Below are 18,551 nucleotides of genomic sequence, written 5' to 3'. Positions count from 1 at the left end.
CCACTCTGGCTATTCATCATAAGTCTGTAGAAACCGGATAGGTCAGAAGAAATTATATTCCAGCAGGAGTGGGGTCTCCTTATCTCTCTATAGCAGGAGAATCAGAGACATGCCGATCAATACCAGGCTGTTGTGTAGTACTTGCAATTATCAACAGCTGATTCTACCCCCCCCCCCCCCCCCCCAGCTGCATCTTTCCATACCACATAATCACAAGTTCTGGAACAAAGCCTGAAGAGGGATTACAGCTCTGGTGAAGTATTCCTCATTCTTCCCTCGGCTTTGAAACTGTTACCGTGGAGGCAGACAACACCATTCCTTCTGATATTCTTTCACCAGTATAGTGCAGCTGTGGTGGGAATAACACTTTAAATGGGGAGCCATGACCTATACTGGGGGATTCCTCCATGAGAAATACACCAACACTTACAGAGAATATCCAAGGCAAGTTATTTACATTTGAAATCTATGCATTTAGCAGTTTATTTGGGTTGATTCTCCTCTTCCTCCCTCTGAGGAATTCCTCTTCCACCTCTTCTTCTTCTTCTTCAACATATGAGACACTTTTCAGTGTATTCTGGCGCCAAATAGTGGGAGGTCGTTAACCAATGAAGCAAAGGCTCCAACACCTCCTGTGGTCTCCTGGCAGTAGCCTATCGCAGCCGGCTGAAGGGCAGCTAATGATGCACCGGAGGCGGAGGCTGGGAGGAGAGCGCCGGTTCCTTACGCAGACCGAGGAGTCTCCCTCCCGAGATCGGACCTAACTGAGACCTGAGCGGCGGTTTCTCTTTTTACGCCTAAACATTCACTTTACGCACGTTTCTAAACCCGACGAGATCTCATCCGTGGGAGGGTTTTGTTCTCCACGTTTTTACGCAAGAACTGCGTTTTGGGGAAAAACGTCGATTCGGGACTTTACGCAGTTTTACAACCTCTCCACAGGACAACAGGGAGAGTGGATGAGGGTCGGTGCTGGTGTTCAGTGTGTCCGGGGGAGAGGCTGAGCCAAGACGACCCTCTACACACAGCCGGGACACGCAGGTGAAACCAGGGGCGTCTGTTTTGGCACAAACTCATCCAGGGGGCTCAGGGCAGAAGCAGGTCGATTCTCCGCCTGCAGGACCTCACCGAGATGCGGGGACTGGTGACGAAGTTGAACCCAAACACTGCTGCGAAGTTGAGGTCGGACTGAACTGCGTCGCAGCTGCTTTGGAGTCGTGCGTAAAGAAGCAGCCGCTCGGACAGGAAGTGAAGTAACTGTTATTAAAACCTCATCCCTCATTTCCATATCTGGTGCGAGGTGGTTGGAGCGCAGCCAATCACCCGGCGAAGGGCAGCGAGGGTCGTAAAAGCATCATCCTCTTCCTCCATCATAATTACACTGACATGCGCAATCTGCACTCGGGCATCAGCACCAGCCGCCGCTCGCCTATTTCACCGACCCCGCTCCCCCCGGAGGGTCCCAGTCGCTGCTCGTAGATGCCCCGGCGCAAGGCAGCGGCGAGTCGCACAGAGAGATCAACATGTCCCGGCGCAAGCAAGCCAAGCCCCAGCACCTCGGGTCCGACGAGGAGGCGACACGCTCCGGACGCGTCTGCAGCGATGGTACGTGGATTTAAAACCACTTTCACATCCAGTGGATCAGTGGTGACAGATAATTGGAGAGCAGATTTGTTTACAGGATGTTGGTGTAGAGAGATTAAGACTCAATCTAATGATGATTCAGGATTTAGAGGTAAAATATAAAAGAATGGCTGTTTTAATTATATTTCCCCAAATTTAAGAGACAACAAACATTGAGTTTTTTCTTCTTCCTGCTTGTTTCCTAATAATTTAGGCAACTTTTAATTTTTAATATCCTTGTTTTAAAAAAAGCAAACGAGCCTAAAATCTGATAAATTAAACTTTTCGGTGTAAAAAACACTTTAAAATCCGGTTTAAAAGTTTCTCATCAAGATACAAAAATTAGTGCAAAAATACACAAGTTTTCACTTTATTATGTAAACTGGCATTAAACAACTTAAGAAACAAGCTGTGGAACACGAATGGAAAACAATACAGCTAAGTCAATGTCTTTTTATGAATTAACTCAATTAATACAATCATTATAATTTACTTTCATATCTTTAAACAGCTTAGGGGTGATGGGTAGAAACGGGGCCTATTGAGAACCGACCAACTTCACCACAACACAGAATAAACTCATCTTCCTTATTAAGGATTTATTTCTTTATATGATGTGGGAAGTTACTCTGTGTTTTGGTTTGAGGCCTTTTCATAATTATTTCAGCTTTAATTCTAATGAGAAACTCTGATCACAAGCCAGGAATCAATAATGTGAAATGAAATGTGGCCTGAACGAAAGTGGGATGTTTGTAATAATTTGTGTATTAACATGCATGAAGGGGGACTTATGTATTTCCCTCGAATGATTTTATAAGATATTAATTTCATAAATAATACAAGAGAAATACATAGTGAAGATTTAACCTGCATGTGTACACATCCATTATCTTCTCTTCAATTCTTCAAGGAGTAAATATATATAAATGATAATTATTGATATTTAAAATTAATATCCAAAACTAGAAGCCTCACTACGTTTCAATATTTTAATATTTAATTGAACAATGTTCTCCTTATGCAGCCTGGAAGCTTTTTGAACCTTTTAATCAGCACTAACTCAGTACAAGCTATTATATTTTAAACTCAAATTAACCAGAGAACTAATGGATCATATTAAATAAAATGTTAATCCAGAAATGGAGTTTTGAATTGAAGTCGGTCTGAATTTACTAGATTTTGTGCAAAATCGAAAAAAAAACAACAACCTAGATGTTAATCAATTGTCTGTAAATGCCAATAAATCTAAATTATTCTTGTAAAATTTCAAAAATGTTGTATTTATATGAATATGAACTTTATTAATTTCACGGTGCTTTTGTTATTCAATGCAAAAATCGTTTAAAAGCTCAAGTCAGTTGAAGTCACTTCCCCATCACGGCCCTTGTTTCATGTTTTTTAAATCCAGTGTCGTGTTAATATACGATTATTAGGGGCTGTGAAAAGGTGATGAGTGCAGAAGAGGCCCTCCTCACCCGGGGCCCTCCCACGGCCGGGCCCCTGCAGCCGGCAGGCGGGGGGGCTCCGCCACCCTGAGCTGGGCTTTGATTGAGCCTGCTGACTTAACCTTTGTGCAGCCTCACCCTGCGAGGGGCAAGTGCTCCGTGTCTGGATCATAATACAATTAGTACATGTGAACCAGTGACCTCTGCCGCCCGGGGGTCACGCACCGACAGGCGAGGAGCCACTGAGGCCGGACTGACGTGTCTGTTTGCTCTTCAGCTGCAGCCTCCCCGGTCTTTTCTCTCTCTCTCTCTCCTCTTCCCTTCTCGTCTCTTTGCCAAAACCGCACAACAAGAAACGGACATAAATCTGTTCTCTGCTCCTGACAGCACAGATTGAGCGAGGGTGACATTTTAAAACAAATTTTCTAGCCGTGTTATTGTAGTTGGAAACACAGTCGGAGTTTTGACTCTTTGAATCAACTGTGATCTCTCCTGATCTTTGTTTTCATTGGACGTGAATCTTCACGGAGGGAAAACACAATCCTGAGCTACAGCGGCTGAACGTGTTTTCGCTCCTGTGTTTGCTGAATCGCCCTGGTGATCCTCAGACCACCCACTCGCCGAGCCAGGGACTCTGATTATTTACTCGTGATGAGTTTGACTTTCAGATCCCGACTCTTCTTACTTTGCTTTGCTTTCCTGACTGAAACATGTTAAAATCATGTCAGATGTTGTGTAGCTTAAAGGAATAAAGCATGTGTAACGCGTTGATTGACTCATATCATCAGTTCCACAGACACTGTGTGTTTGTGTTAGGATTTGTTGAGTTTATTCATGTAAATATAGCAGATGTCTCGCTCTTTGTGTGGCTCGACAAGGTGGGACTAATTCATTTAGGAGGTGAAACACACGGATAATTGCAAACACTGGGAAATGCAAACACAAAGACACACACACACCCACACACACACACACACACACTCTTAAAGCACACACACATTCATATTATAGTTGGCACAAACACACACGTATAAATTGCTAAATGTCCACATTTAGTGTGTTTAAGAAGAAAGTGCAGCACACACACACACACACACACACTTTGGGGTCCTATCTTAATGATTATGTGGCAGAAAGTAATTTCTTTCATGGATAATCATCAAATTAAAAACTGAAATATTTCCCAAAATTCGTTAATAAAAAAAGACTATTTGAATTCAATATTTTTACATATTGTAAACCCTTATAATATCCGTCTTTCTAACTGTTTATAAAAAATGTTATCTTCAATTGGTGCCTGACTAACAATAATAATGTACCACTGGTTTCCACTGATCTTTCCATCTGCTCTTACTGTCTGTTTCCTAATGGGCCAGAGCCGGAGCAGATGAGCTCTGACTCCAAGAGACTAAAACTCTCATCGCAGATTCTCCATGAGTCTAAAGATCAGAGTCGAGATTTGAACCAAATACATTTACTGACGTGTGTCGTAAGAAGGAGCTTGAAGATCGTTTATAAAAGATTTCATCATACTGAAACATATTGGGTTGAATTTAATAATGTGGGAAATGGACATGAGACCTGGGAACACGTCCAGCTTCATGTCAAGCTAAAGATATAATGTGTACGTGTTAATTCATGGACATGTCCTGAGTGGCCATGGTTTTATTTTATGTTATGGTGTTTTATTTATAAAATAGCAGATAAAAAAAAAAGTGAAAGCGGACTGACGTTACAAAAGCCATAAAATCACATCTGGATATTCTGAGTCTTTTATTTATTTTTTCCTGCTCTTATTTTCCTGTGAATTTAGAGCTCGGTTACATGTAGAAGTTTGCTCCTACCACTCTGTGCTGTATATTGAAGCTGTGGCATTAGAAATCTGAGTCTATACATTAAGACTTATACACTGTTGATGGCCTAATGTTGTTGAAAATGAGAAAAGACAATTGAATTGATCAGAGTCTGAGCAACAATAATTTATAATCGACTTCAGATGGCTGCGATTTGCTGCTCCAAATAAAAGTTGAATTGCAGGAACATTTTAGAGAATGAATTCAGGGATCTTTCAGCTGTAATTCAAATTGTTTTAAATTGCCCCGATGCAGTGAACCTCGAATTCAAAAGGAAACAAAATATCGTAGTTTTTCGACCAATAAACCCACAATTGTTTTTGAAAGAGGAGACGCGTTACTGAAATGTTCGAATGCACAGACAATCAATAGGCTGTATGGAATTTCATTATCTGTGTGAGTGCAGCATTACAGAGGTCAGATAACTTCACGGAACTTTATTGATTCCTCTGAAAGATTGTGAATATCTGAATGGGGGGGGGGGGGGGGGGTGTAAGTTAAAAAAAAAAAACTTTCTCTATGTTTCACGGGACCTGTTGAAGTTCATGTTTTAATCTGCACTTACAATCTTAACATCTGTTACCAGTTATATATTGGAGAAAACTTTAGTATAGTGAAACCTCAGATATAAGCAGAGGGATATAAAGTGGGTAGTTATTTTTAAACTGAGATTATCACTCAGCCATATATAAATAAATAGTTTCTGCATTCTATGACGGTGTTTGGTTTATTTTTTGAAATGCAGAAATCTAAGAAACTTTATTTTACTTCGAATGAAATGTTTCCAGATGTGTTTTGCATCAATTTATACAAACCATCTTATAATTCAACTCGACATGTTTGTTATCTTTGGACATTTGGGGAGTTCTCATGGAATTTGAGGTTCAGTGGGTTTGAGCCGGTCCACACGACATTTGTTGTTTGGAGAGATGGGACTCACAAGAAGGTGTGTGTGTGTCTGTGTTAGTGTATGGGTGTGTGTGTGTGTTGGGATTCATTTCAATGTGATAAAGGAAAACAAACGTCCCATTGTTAAAATTTCAGGGCAATAAATAATCAAGTTAGTATTCTTAATCTTGTTGTGTTTCCTTCCAGGCGTCACAGGAGGCGTGGAGAGCGAGGGGACGAATGGAGGCTGCCACAGCAGAGTGGACACGCACATCTGTGACAAATGCTGCGCTGAGTTCTTCTCTGGGACGGAACTGAGCGACCATCAGAAAGTCTGCACTGAGGATCCCCTGGTGCTGATAATGAAGGATAGTGATGGGACGCCTGCTCCTGAGGAATCTCCTGCGGGACCCTCTCCGGTCCCGAGCCTTTTGTCCAGCGACTCGTCCCCGGCGGAGTCCCCCGACACCGGCTACGAGCTGGTGAACGAGGACAGTCTGGATCGTTTGGAGGAGAGCCGGGAGCAGGATGAAGCCATGGAGCTCGAGCTTTGCCCACAGGACAAATTCACCTGCAGCCCTCAGCCTCTAGAATCAGTCGAGCCCTCGTCTCCCCAGGTGTCGGCCGCTGACAGCTACAGAATGCCCGGCACGAATGTGACGCTGGAGATCCTTCACGGCACCCGGGTGGCCGTAGCCCAGTTCTCCCAGGGGATCAACGGCAGCGGGGCGGGAGGGAAGGCAGCCTCGGCGGCCATCCCGGTGATCCTGGAGCACCTGCTGGCTCTGCAGCAGCAACAGGTCCATCAGCTGCAGCTTATTGAGCAGATCTGCAGCCAGGTAGCCGTCATGAACAGACAACCAACACAAGCTGCGTTAAACCCCGGCTCCAGGTCCCTGTCCCTGAAACAGAAACCTTTCTCCTCTCAAGGCACCAACCCTCCTCCCATCCTGCCTCTGTCCGGATCATCTCCCTCCTCCGTCAATGGACAGGCGGCCGTTTCTTTGTCATCCATGCTTGAAAAGTCACAAAATATCCCCCCACTAACTGTATGTGGGAGTTCCTGCTTCAGAGACGTTACTTGTACCTCAGCCTCCTCAGAATCTCCATCTCTGTCCAGCAGCAGCAGCAGTATCCCCACGTTACTGCCTCTGTACACCGGCTCACACACCAGCAGCCTCAGCTGCACTCAGACACTGAGCTCTTCCAGTCCGCTGTCCCTGGGGCAGAGCAGCCTCCTCAGCTCATCCTCCAACCTGCCATTTCTACCTCAGAGCCCCCCCAGCAGTGTAATCTTCCCCAATCCGCTGGCGAGCATCGCTGCCACAGCTAATGCACTTGACCCCCTTGCAGCCCTGATGAAGCACAGGAAAGGGAAACTGTCTAGCATCTCCTTGTTTGAAACGAAGCCCAGCCCGGAGGAACCCTTCTTCAAGCATAAATGCAGGTTCTGTGCCAAAGTGTTTGGCAGCGACAGCGCTCTGCAGATCCACCTGCGCTCGCATACAGGAGAGCGGCCCTTCAAATGCAACATCTGCGGCAATCGCTTTTCCACTAAAGGGAACTTAAAGGTGCACTTCCAGAGGCATAAAGAGAAGTATCCTCACGTGCAGATGAACCCCTACCCGGTGCCAGAGTATCTAGACAACGTGCCAACCAGTTCTGGGATTCCCTATGGAATGTCCCTCCCTCCGGAAAAGCCCGTCACCTCATGGCTTGATAACAAACCTGTTGTAGCAACTCTGCCGGCCACCATGGGTCTTCCGCTGTCCTCCACTATTACCAGTATCGGAGGCTCAAATGACCCTGTAAGTGTAACACCATCCGTTAGGTCTCCCTACCAGCCATCTCCTGGTGAATGTGTGTCTTTGTCACCTGACCACAGAGGCAGCGAGGCTCATTTCTCTCCTGTTTCAGAGTCTCCACTGTCTAACCTGGAGAAGGAAGCATCCAATATACCGAAAACAGAGGGAGTACACCTGCCTCAGAGCTGCACCCTGAGGCTGAGAGCCACCCCAGTGACAGAAACCACCAGCTCCACAATCCCCTCTGTGGCCACCACACCCGAACCCGTCACCACAGCGTCCCCCGACCCCAGTTCCCCGCCACTGTCGCTCCCCTCGGAGGAAACTAAATTCCCATCCCTGGGCCTCTTTGATTCTATGCAAACCTCTGAGACCTCAAAGCTTCAGCAGCTGGTGGAGAGTATCGACAAAAAGATCACGGACCCCAACCAGTGCGTGCTCTGTCACCGTGTCCTCAGCTGTCAGAGTGCTCTGAAGATGCACTACCGCATTCACACCGGGGAGAGGCCCTTCAAATGCAAAGTGTGCAGCAGGGCTTTCACCACCAAAGGTAACCTGAAGACACACATCGCCGTTCACCGAGAGAATCCCCCGGTCCAGGTGCAACACTCGTGTCCCATCTGCCAGAAGAAGTTCACCAACGCTGTGGTTCTCCAGCAGCATATCCGCATGCACATGGTCGGGCAGATTCCGGACTCGACCCTCGTGGACGGGCTGCAGGAGATGGACAGCGACCCCTCCATCAACGGGAAGAACTTTGACAGCCTCAGCAGCAACAGCAATGACTTTATTGATGACATTTCAATGGAGGATGATATTGAGGAGGAAGAGGTGGAAAGCATGAGGGAAGACGCGAGTCCCTCTCGACCGTTGATCTCTGATTGCAACTCTCCTCCCAGGTCGTTTGCCATCGTTTCAAGTTTAGCAGCTCTGGAGAACCAAATGAGGATGATCGACTCGACTGTAAACCTGAACCACTGCTTCAGCATGAAGCCCCTGACGAATGGTTTCGACGACGGCAGCCAACTGAACATTAAATGTACTTTATCGGAGAAGAGGTTGGGAACCTCCAGCCCGAACGTGTCAGAATCCTCCTGCTCGCCTCATGCGTCCGAGTCTCCCATTCAAAGCCACTCAGAGGGAAGGACGATCAAATCTCCTGCAGTGAAAAACCACAGGCTGGAATCCCAGGAGCCGTTGGCAGCGTCGGTGAAGAGAGAGGAGTCCGAGTCTCCCACGTCTGCATCGCCGGCTGCAGCGGCTCAGGGGCGGAGAGGAACACAAGCTGGGAAACTGTGTGTGAAAGAAGAGACGCCGTACAGTTTGTCTTTCCAGCTGAGCAGAGACAGAGGTACAGTTGACGTAACCGTTTTCACTCTTATCTTTCCTATTCCTTATTGTTGCATTTTCAATAAACCTTCTCACGCTTTGATTCTCGCTGCAGGTCAGACCCTCCCCAGCCTGGTCACCAGCACATCATCAGGCGCCATAAAGACAGAGGTGAACGGTCACAGTCAACCGAGCCACACGCCCGAAGGCCAGCACCCGCCGTTCAGCGTCCACATCCCCCCGGCTTATCCGTCCATCGGCAGCCCGGCGATGACGTCCCTGCTCGGCCCCGCGCCACCTCGACGGCCACCGAAGCAGCACAACTGCAACGCCTGTGGGAAGAACTTCTCGTCAGCCAGCGCTCTGCAGATCCACGAGCGCACGCACACCGGAGAGAAACCCTTCGTCTGCTCCATCTGCGGCAGAGCGTTCACCACGAAAGGCAATCTGAAGGTAGAGGACGGATTCCTTTCTCTCCTGTTGTGAGGGTTCAAGCTGCTTTGTCATATTTTAAAAGTAACTCTTGACTATGAGTGCAGTGGGTACACATTTTGTGTCGTGTGATATTGTATTTTAAGTATAATCTGTTTAAAACCCAGGAATTCCCCTTATAGTAAAGAAGTGATACAAATTCCACATTACAAAATCTTTGCTCTGACCATCTGTGCCAAATATGTTTGTATTTTAGAACTAGAACTTCTCCCTAATTATTTGGATGTCACTTCCAGGTTCACATGGGAACTCACATGTGGAACAACGCACCGGCCAGGAGAGGCAGGCGGCTGTCGGTGGAGAACCCCATGGCCCTGCTGGGCGGGGAGGCCATGAAGTTCGGCGAGATGTTCCAGAAGGACCTGGCTGCTCGGGCCATGAACGTAGACTCCGGATTTTGGAACCGCTACGCCACAGCGATCACCAACAGCCTGGCCATGAAGAACAACGAGATCTCGGTGATCCAGAACAGAGGCCTCTCTCAGCTCCACCCTCTGAGCGCAGGCATGGACAGAGTGAGCGCCGCAGGAAGCCCCAGGACCAGTCTCACCAAGACGAGCATGGACAGACATTTCTCTATGCTGATCGACGACAGCAAAGAAATTGGAATAAATTGATTCAAAGCTGAAATGGTGATGAAATATGCAAACTGTCAAGGACGCTGAGATATTTGTAAAACATCTTCCTTGTTCTTATGTATTATATATAGACTTAAAAAAAGAACTTTTATCAATTGACAGAGAAATAGTAGGATATTCACATTTTGCAAATTTCCTTTGCAGCCATTTGTGAATGTTTTTTTCTAAACATTAAGACGCTGTTCAACTTGTACCTGAGAATTCCTCCGGTGCTTGGACGAGCGGTGGCTCAAAAGAAGGGAACATGTGTTCAGATTATTGATGCAAGGAGTCTGCTCTCTCTCTCTCTCTCTCTCTCTCTCTCTCTCTCTCTCTCTCTCTCTCTCTCTCTCTCTCTCTCTCCCCCCCCCCCCCCCCTCCGAACAGCTGCCCTATGCTGCTAGCTGGTGCAAAGCACAAAGTATGCTCATGAGTACCCACAATCCCACACTGCGATGGTCTGTCGTCAATGTTCTGGTGAGAGATTCCTTAAACAAACAGTTGGACCGAATAAAGAAATAGAACAAAACCGAGTGTGTGTTCAGTTGCTCACAATAGATGATGTCATTTCATATGTTGCTTTAAACCTATTACACTTGAGAACTGCTTGTGTTTTTTCTTCTTCTGCAGAAATTATTTTGCAAAGTTGCATTTATTTCCTATATAATTTCCAACCAACCTGATTATTTTACTGAAAATGATTGGTCTGTGTTGCAGGCTGCATTAAAACAGCTCCTCTCAAGCTGAAGCATTTTGTATTTCACTATCTGAAAGTTTACATAGTTCAGTTTGGTGATTATCTTTTTCCAAACTTAATGACTTTGTGACCCACTCTCCATCTCTACTGGGAGGATGAGTCATATTCAAACAAGCAAATGATTTCCATCATCAAGAGGGAGCATATCAGAAAATGGAAAATGTTCAAACTAAACACTGTCCACATATCTGGAGTATTATCTGCCACTAAATGGAAAAAGAAATAAAGTCACAGTGTTCAGCTTTACGACTTGCTGATGAGAGAACGTGTGTGGTTGAGGGACACGACTATAAAAAAAGAAGGGGAAACTGTCTCAAAGGTCAAAGGTTGCATTACTTAGAAGCTTTCAACCAGATCTAATAGCCTCTATCCACTTAAAGCTTATTTTCAACCAAGTGAGGACAGTTGCTTGTCACGTCCACCAAGGCGGTCGTCAGGTGTGGTTAGTAGACTGATATTTGTGAGTGTTGGGTGCAGATCTAAATCTCAATCAGGATCTGGCGAATTTAAATGTGGTTTCATAAAAGGACTGTGAAGTTATGAACTCCATTAAAAGACAGTCTAGTTTCTCATTTGATTTGCTTGCACATCAGTGTATATTCTGTTAATTCTGTACAAATCTTCATCGTCAGGTTTGATCAGAAATATATATTTTATTTAACCACATAGAGGGTAACCAGTATTGTTTGCTGCCTTCAAAGACTCGGGGAAAGCGCATATTCTAAATGTCAAACTGAATAAGGCCTTCTTTTGATTTAAAAGAAAGACTGAATGAATGACTTTAATTAATGAAAGGAATTTCATTGCCCAACACATGTGGAAAATTTCCTTCAGCAACATAAAATCAGACAAACCGATGGAATGGATGCAGTTTGGTGTCTAGAGTAAAAGTGCAACAATTGCAGAGCTAAGATTATTATAACTATTTATTTATTTATCTCTGTTAATGTGTTGTGACACAATTTCTGCATGTGATTTCTAAATAATGATTATAATGACAAAAAACTTTGCTTATATAGCGCTTTTCAAAAAACATGTTAAACGGCTGCAGACGTAAAAACACAAGATTCATGCTATGCAGTTATAAATTTAGACACTATGATGAACGAAAGATTAAACCCTATAAAACTAACAAGCTCCTGGTAAAAAGCAATATAATAAAACCCTCTTTATCAAACCTCTTGTATTACTCTGCAGCTTCTTCTGTCGTGAGTTTTACATTTACGATATTTTCGCTTGGCTTCTGAACGCACCAAAGAAACCTGAGCCTACGTGATTTTTTTTTTCCCGACATGACGTCATGACGCGCTCTGCCCAGCCAAGATGGCTGACAGCTTCCCGTTGAATCCGGTGCGGAAGAACTCGAAGTTAATCACGTATTACAACTCGGCCAGACACTCCAGGTACGTGACGGCCCCGTGGGGCTCTGTGTGCGGTCACGGGCTGTGCGGAGCAGCCGCTCGGGTGAAGTGTTCCCCTCCGGCCGCCTCGTTTGTCCCTCCGCTGCGTTGACTGTGTCCGGTTAGCTGTTAGCTTTGTGTTGCTAGCTAACAGCTGGAGGCGCATTTTTCTCGTGTGACAGCTTCTTCCGGTCACCGAACCAAGAGACCATCACGTGTTGAAGTTAATCCATATTCACTAGTGTCATGTAAACAGATCTACACACTCTCTCTGTGTGTCTGTGTGTGTTTGTGTGTATGTGTTTGTTAGCTTTGGTTAGCAGCGCGTCTGTGGTGACAATTAATTTAAAGTCGCATGACTCCCCTGTCACATGTCAGTGTTGTTGTGGTCATCGCTCAACAGGTGAGTCGCTTTTCTCACGGACACACACACACACACACACACAGAGGTCGAGATTATTCAAGGTGAGACTTCAGATTCACACACACGTCTCTGTGGGACTTTAACTAAGTGATTAGAAAATGGAGGTGAACTGAACCACTTCAGGTTCTGCTCCATGTTTATGAGTTTTTCTCTCCACTGTGTGTTCCTCTGTTGTGGGAACTGTTGTGTTTCTCTGATAGGTTTAAAGTCTCGACCTCAAAGTGCCTCGAGATAATGTCTGTTATGATTTGGCGCAATACAAATAAAGTTGATTTGATTAATGAGAAAGTGATTTCATTCAAATAGTGATGAGATGAGAACAGAATCGTGTTTCAACATTTTTTTTAAAATGTCTATCGCTATTTGATAAACTTGTCGATAACTTTAAACGGTATTACTCTGATAACCAACTGGGTTTTGTTTTTACCTTTTCAAATAATTTCGAACTGGAATATGAGCAGAATATGTTTCCTTTTAAAGTTCAGTCCGACTGAAACCTTATACCACAACGGAATAATGTCACAGTTTATACAAGACAGCAAGCATTTCTGTATCTCGCCCTAAATAGTGTTGTATTTCCAAAGTAGTGTGTTCTTCTTAGCATCAGACGTGACATTCTCAAACTGAGGTTGTTAATGTGTGACTCTCTCAGATACTCCCTAGAGGATGAGCCCTCTAACCTGGATGAGATGCCTCTGATGATGTCTGAGGAGGGCTTTGAGAACGATGAGAGCGACTACCAGACTCTGCCCCGGGCCCGAGTCAACAGGAGGCAGAGGGGCCTCGGCTGGTTCCTCTGTGGAGGGTGGAGGGTCCTCTGCGGCAGGTATTTCTGTTGTTTTTATTAATGATGACAATGTGTTGGTGCAGAGTTGTGTGCACAATGACACAAAGAAATGAGGCAGCAGAATTTAAGTTCCTGACATTTTCTTGTTGTTATAAACTCGTTAGAACCAGATCATCTCCTGCCGCTGTACGGAAAAGAGAGAAAGGTCCTTTAGTGTTTTGAATTTTATATTTAGCATAATGTTCTTAATAAGCTACTTGTATAACATATACAAGATTTCTACACACAAAGGGGACGAGAGCATATGATTGGTTTAGAGGTCAGGTATTGAATCAGAAAAGTTCACAGACGTGTGCTGCTTTCAACCTGAAGTAAAAGGACTCTGCTGTACTTTAACAACAGAGTCATTGCTCTTTAACCACCCTAGATGTAGTGTGTGTGTTATCTCTGTGTGTGTTAATGTATGTGTAGTGTATAATGTGGCCTGTGACGATCAGTGTGGATTTCGAACGCACCGGCGGCTGTGCGTGAAGTGACAACAAGAGGATAAGGGCATATTTTTGGTCGAGTTCCTTCATGCGCACCATCAGCCCCAAAAAAGATTTTCAGGTCACAGAGCAGAACAGGGCGGTTGATCCGGCTGATGATTCATTTGACAGCTTTTGTCCTCTAAAGAAGCTGCTTTCTGGCCAAGAGACAAGTGTTTGTTTTTGCCAGAACAATAAAGTGTCACAGTCGTAAACAAATGTTTGTGCAGCACTTCACTGCCCTGAAAGTCATATTTACCGTTGGTTGGAATTTTATATAATATTCTTTTTTTTATTTGTTTTCCCAGTGTGGCTTTAGTTGTTAGTGATGCATCTCCGGCTGAAGCCCCATATTGATCCCCCCCCCCCCCCCTTCCCCATCCCCCCACTAATGAACAAATCGGATTTTTCACAGCTGACCAGTTTGATGCTTTCCAGTAATTTTATGTGTGCTTAGTGTGGGATTATAAAACACAAATAATTCACAGTGAATAAGCCCCGACTGTTCAAATGGCATATTATTTGGATAGCATTCATTTGCTCAAATAATCGCTCTTATGAATCTGGACTCGGAGTGCAGAGAGACGGGGAGGGGGGGGACGTCGACGCCAATACAAACAAGACCTTTTTACCAAAGTTGATTTATTTAGTTTCATGTTTTGCCAACTTGCTTAAAAAGTGGAAAAGCCAAGTCGCTCAGCATGACGGTATACACTGCCTCGCGTCCCTCTCTCCCCCCCAGGTGCCAGTTCAGGTCGCGCTCACATCGAGCGGCTCTCATTGTAATTTACCCCCCCGCTACACCGCTGTTTGCTTTTGATATCAGATATGCTAGATAAGCTCCAGTGTAGTCATTAGCAGGTTGATCGAAAGTCAAATACTTTTTCAAAAAGTAAATGTCAACGTACACTCTGCCACTTCACTAATCTCTTCTTGGAGTTTTGATAATATCACATGAATAATATTGTTTAAACGATACATTGCTCAACATGAGGCAAAACTAATAAAGGAACATGGTATGTTTGTTTGAATACACGTTGAATACCTGGTTCTTCAGTGTTGCCGTGTTTTTCGACTCTGATTCTGAGGTTTTCAGATCATTCAATGTGCTAGAAGCAAATAACATCCTTGAAGGATTGTACCTGAATAAGCCTGGAAGATCTAATTAGCCCTGACAAGAGTAGAGATATAAATAACATCAGTACTGGAGGATGTAGCCGGGCACAGCCGTGGTGCTCAGTCGCCACAAATTGATCCAACGGCTGAGAAAATGAATGAGGAATGAGGCTGTTGCATTGTGAGGTCCTGATATTTGTTAAGAACATGGCCTTTAGCAAGAGCTTGATATTTATGTATCAACATTAATGTTACAAATGGGATGAAAAACACTTTGAAGATATGTCTGATTCAAATATGAAATATAGTTGTTCTCATTCGTCTCAACCCTCAGTTGTCCTTATTACCTCTGACAAGGAGGTTGTGTTTTCACTGACAACAAATTAATTCAAATAATTGTAACTTGGTGGAAAGGTGGGCTATGGGCAAAGGAAAAACTTTCAGAGTGGATTAGATAATCTCTTTATTCAACATTGGGAGATATTCTCTCTCCGAGTTCCCTTCTAGTTCCCTAAGTTTCTTCCTTTTAACTGTCTTGAACCAGATGAATGTTCTGAGACATCGTCCCAATCTCTGTAAATTGTGTTTTTACATAAATTCCATGTGAAAACCAACTTCAACCAAATAGCTTTTTGGTGTTTTTCAATTATATTAACTTTAGATAATATTGATCTTTTATGTCTTACTACCATATCAATTTAACCTGTTTCATTATTTGTAATCTATTCTTTGTGAGACTACTAAAGTGTATTGGATCATTCACTAATACAAGGTGAAGTCTATAGTTGAAACATAGCAACCTATTCCAGCTCTGTTTATTTATGTATTGGGTTGAGAATCCAGGAATCTTACAGTTATGCAGTAATTAACCACAAAAATGTCAAAGGTTAGAGGGAATTCCTGATTTAACAGGTTCCTGTCGGGTTAATCATCTCTTAACCCTTTATTCCTTTGTTGAAGGCAACCAAACTATTCAAAGCTACAAACTGAGACACCATTCAGTCGATGTGATCAATATAAACCAAATCCTATCAATGTCTTTCTTCTCTCAGCTGCTTCGACTGCCTGGTTCGTGTGTTTCGGCGGAAGAAGATTCTGAAGGCCAGGACCGTTTGGCTCGGCTGCCCGGAGAAATGTGAGGAGAAGTATCCCAAGAATGGCATCAAAAACCAGAAGTACAACGTCTTCACCTTCGTGCCTGGGGTGAGTCCAACAACACTCACCATTAAGGGTCTGGTCTTTGCTCGAGTTATGGCTGTGGTTCCCACTCTTATTAACTTTTACAGCATCCTTTTTCAGTGGAAATCCGCTGATGGTTTCACATATTAACAGTATATAAAGCCCAGTAGCCCACACTGGATCTAATTGTTAACTCCTCTGTCATTAAGTGAAGGCTGCACACCGTAGGGGACATTAGGGATCTATCAGTTACTTATTAAAACGCAAATGGTTCCATGATTAAGAGGGCCACCTCTGGCCTGGGCTATAAAATGTCAACTGTCTATTAGAGACATAGATATTCTCATCGATGGTGAACGAAACAGCTCTGTTTCTCTGCTTCCACTTTGAATTATTAAATACACACAAATTGAGTTTAGCAGTGAGCATTTCCCCCCTAAAGGTCAGGGGGTCCATTAACTGTAGTGTCTAGTCACAGATTATCAGAGACAATGTGATCAATGGGAGATGCGCTACACTCTCATTATTGCAAACATTATTCAAAATTTGACCTTAGATGGATAGAACACTGAGGGCTGCCTGCTGATGGATGGCCCATTAGCAAAGAGACCTCAATACGTTACAGGTGGCACTTTGCTGTAAGTGAATTAAGAGGGTTTGTCTGGTTTCTTCTTCTTCTTCAATCATTACCTCCACCAAGGAGGTTGTGTGTTTCTCATCCCGTTGTTTGTGAACAGGATTACACAAAAGCTACTAAAAGCATGCATGACACTTAGTGGAAGGATGGGACATTGGCCAAGAAAGAACCCATAACATTTTGGGGTGGCTCCAGTAATTTGTTTATTCTGCACCGTTATGAGGATTTCTTTACACTTTCACCTATTTCCCAGAGAATAAAGCATCTTGATGGAACAAATAAATCATAATTTAGGGATTGATGTGTCGCATAATCCAAATATAAACCGAGATCTAGTGGATTTAAATGTTGCTTCATTGGGGTGTAGTACGTTTCTGCTGCCATACGTTAACAAAAATGTCTAGAAACCTGTAACTAGCACCAATTGGTAGCTGAGATAATGGGGATAAATAAGAGAATCAACTAATTATATGTCTCTTTAATAATTTAAGAACTATTTCAAAATGAACATGAGAGATTTGGAGTGGAGATTTTGGTTTGAGTGCCATTGCAATCAATGTGGTGACCCGTCCTGTTTGTCTTGTACGATATTTTACTAGACACCAACCGACATTGTACCCGTGTCATGAAATCCGTCCCCTGAATGACATTTAGAAACAAAAGTTTGTTAAACCTAGTTTTCCATTAGGTTAATGTAAAGTTAAGAGCATTAACATGTATCCAGTTCCAGGACTGGACACTTGCAGTAACCCATCCCGCCTGCTTGGTTGTCCCAGCTGTCATCGTGTTTGACTCACCTCTCTGACACGTTCCCTCAACTCGCTGAAATCCTCGTCTCCTTGCTCTCCTCTCAGGTTCTCTACCAGCAGTTCAAGTTCTTTCTCAACCTCTACTTCCTGGTGGTGGCCTGCTCCCAATTTGTGCCATCGCTGAAAATCGGATACTTGTACACGTACTGGGCACCTCTGGTAAATCACTCAGTAAATCATTTTCTGAAAGGCTGTTGGCCCTGGATCATGCCACAAATGTTGTTCATGTGTTCATAGATGTTGTAATTGTTGAATTAATAATGTTTAATTATTATTTCATCAACAAAAGTACTTCAGCTTTGAGTGTCTTGAGAATAAACTCTGATAAACCTCTTCTTCTTACGCTTGTCTGGTTTAAATGAACCTTTCTAAACGCTCAGGTGTGATACATGAGTGTTTTCTAAATTGCTCTTTTGTCTCCCAGGGTTTCGTGATGGCCGTTACGATGGCACGAGAGGCCGTGGACGAAGTGCGACGCTACCAGCGCGACAAAGAGATGAACTCCCAACTGTACAGCAAGCTCACAGTGAGAGGTCAGTGACGGATCTCATTCCACTCGCCTGCTCGTGCCAGCAACTGTTTGCTGACATTATGATAGTGGATATTTTCCAGTGCATGGTCAAGCTGCCCCCTGTGCAATTTAGAGACAGCACCCCACTGGATCTACACTTGTAACTGAAGTCATCCGTCTCGCTGTAATTGCATTGATTTTTCTCTCTCGATTCCTCCAGAGCATATGATCTAAGATCTGTCCCTTTTGTTGAATGTGTGGTGAAATCCCCATGTGTGGTATTTGTGACCGTGGGCTGAAGTGTGCGCTTGTGTTCATGAGCAGCAGAAGAAGAACAGGAGGTTCGCTGCAG

General features: G+C 44.1%; 2 protein-coding genes across 4 annotated transcripts in view; both read left to right on the top strand.

Moving 5' to 3' along the window:
• The first annotated feature begins 1,181 nt into the window (after window positions 1-1,181).
• sall3b (spalt-like transcription factor 3b) lies at window positions 1,182-10,939 on the top strand. The gene is made up of 4 exons (XM_062409693.1): window positions 1,182-1,605; window positions 6,017-8,965; window positions 9,059-9,396; window positions 9,672-10,939. The coding sequence occupies exons 1-4, from the start codon at window positions 1,524-1,526 to the stop codon at window positions 10,050-10,052; spliced, it is 3,750 nt and encodes a 1,249-aa protein (XP_062265677.1). The 5' UTR covers window positions 1,182-1,523; the 3' UTR covers window positions 10,053-10,939.
• A 1,189-nt stretch (window positions 10,940-12,128) lies between these two features.
• The window catches only part of atp9b (ATPase phospholipid transporting 9B), a 30,987-nt gene continuing 24,564 nt past the window's right edge, over window positions 12,129-18,551 (top strand). For 2 of the 3 annotated variants that reach the window (XM_062409695.1, XM_062409694.1), the window contains exons 1-5: window positions 12,129-12,212; window positions 13,286-13,459; window positions 16,116-16,266; window positions 17,734-17,847; window positions 18,113-18,221. In XM_062409695.1, coding sequence (XP_062265679.1) covers window positions 12,133-12,212; window positions 13,286-13,459; window positions 16,116-16,266; window positions 17,734-17,847; window positions 18,113-18,221 — 628 coding nt within the window. In that variant the 5' untranslated portion in view covers window positions 12,129-12,132. Of the gene's footprint in view, window positions 12,213-12,253; window positions 12,613-13,285; window positions 13,460-16,115; window positions 16,267-17,733; window positions 17,848-18,112; window positions 18,222-18,551 lie in introns of those variants that run through there. The other variant, XM_062409696.1, reaches the window with a different exon arrangement.

Source organism: Platichthys flesus, chromosome 17, assembly GCF_949316205.1.
Source record: "Platichthys flesus chromosome 17, fPlaFle2.1, whole genome shotgun sequence".
Taxonomy (NCBI): domain Eukaryota; kingdom Metazoa; phylum Chordata; class Actinopteri; order Pleuronectiformes; family Pleuronectidae; genus Platichthys; species Platichthys flesus.
The sequence above is the reverse complement of the archived record's forward strand: the minus strand, read 5'-3'. Positions and strand labels throughout refer to the sequence as shown.

What these genes read in the sequence shown, in the direction of transcription:
- sall3b (XM_062409693.1), top strand. Translation starts at nt 1,524, where the DNA reads ATGTCCCGGCGCAAGCAAGCCAAGCCCCAGCACCTCGGGTCCGACGAG. An exon ending in CGGACGCGTCTGCAGCGATG is followed by an intron (nt 1,606 to 6,016) that starts GTACGTGGATTT and finishes GTTTCCTTCCAG; the next exon opens with GCGTCACAGGAGGCGTGGAG. An exon ending in CCACGAAAGGCAATCTGAAG is followed by an intron (nt 9,397 to 9,671) that starts GTAGAGGACGGA and finishes TGTCACTTCCAG; the next exon opens with GTTCACATGGGAACTCACAT.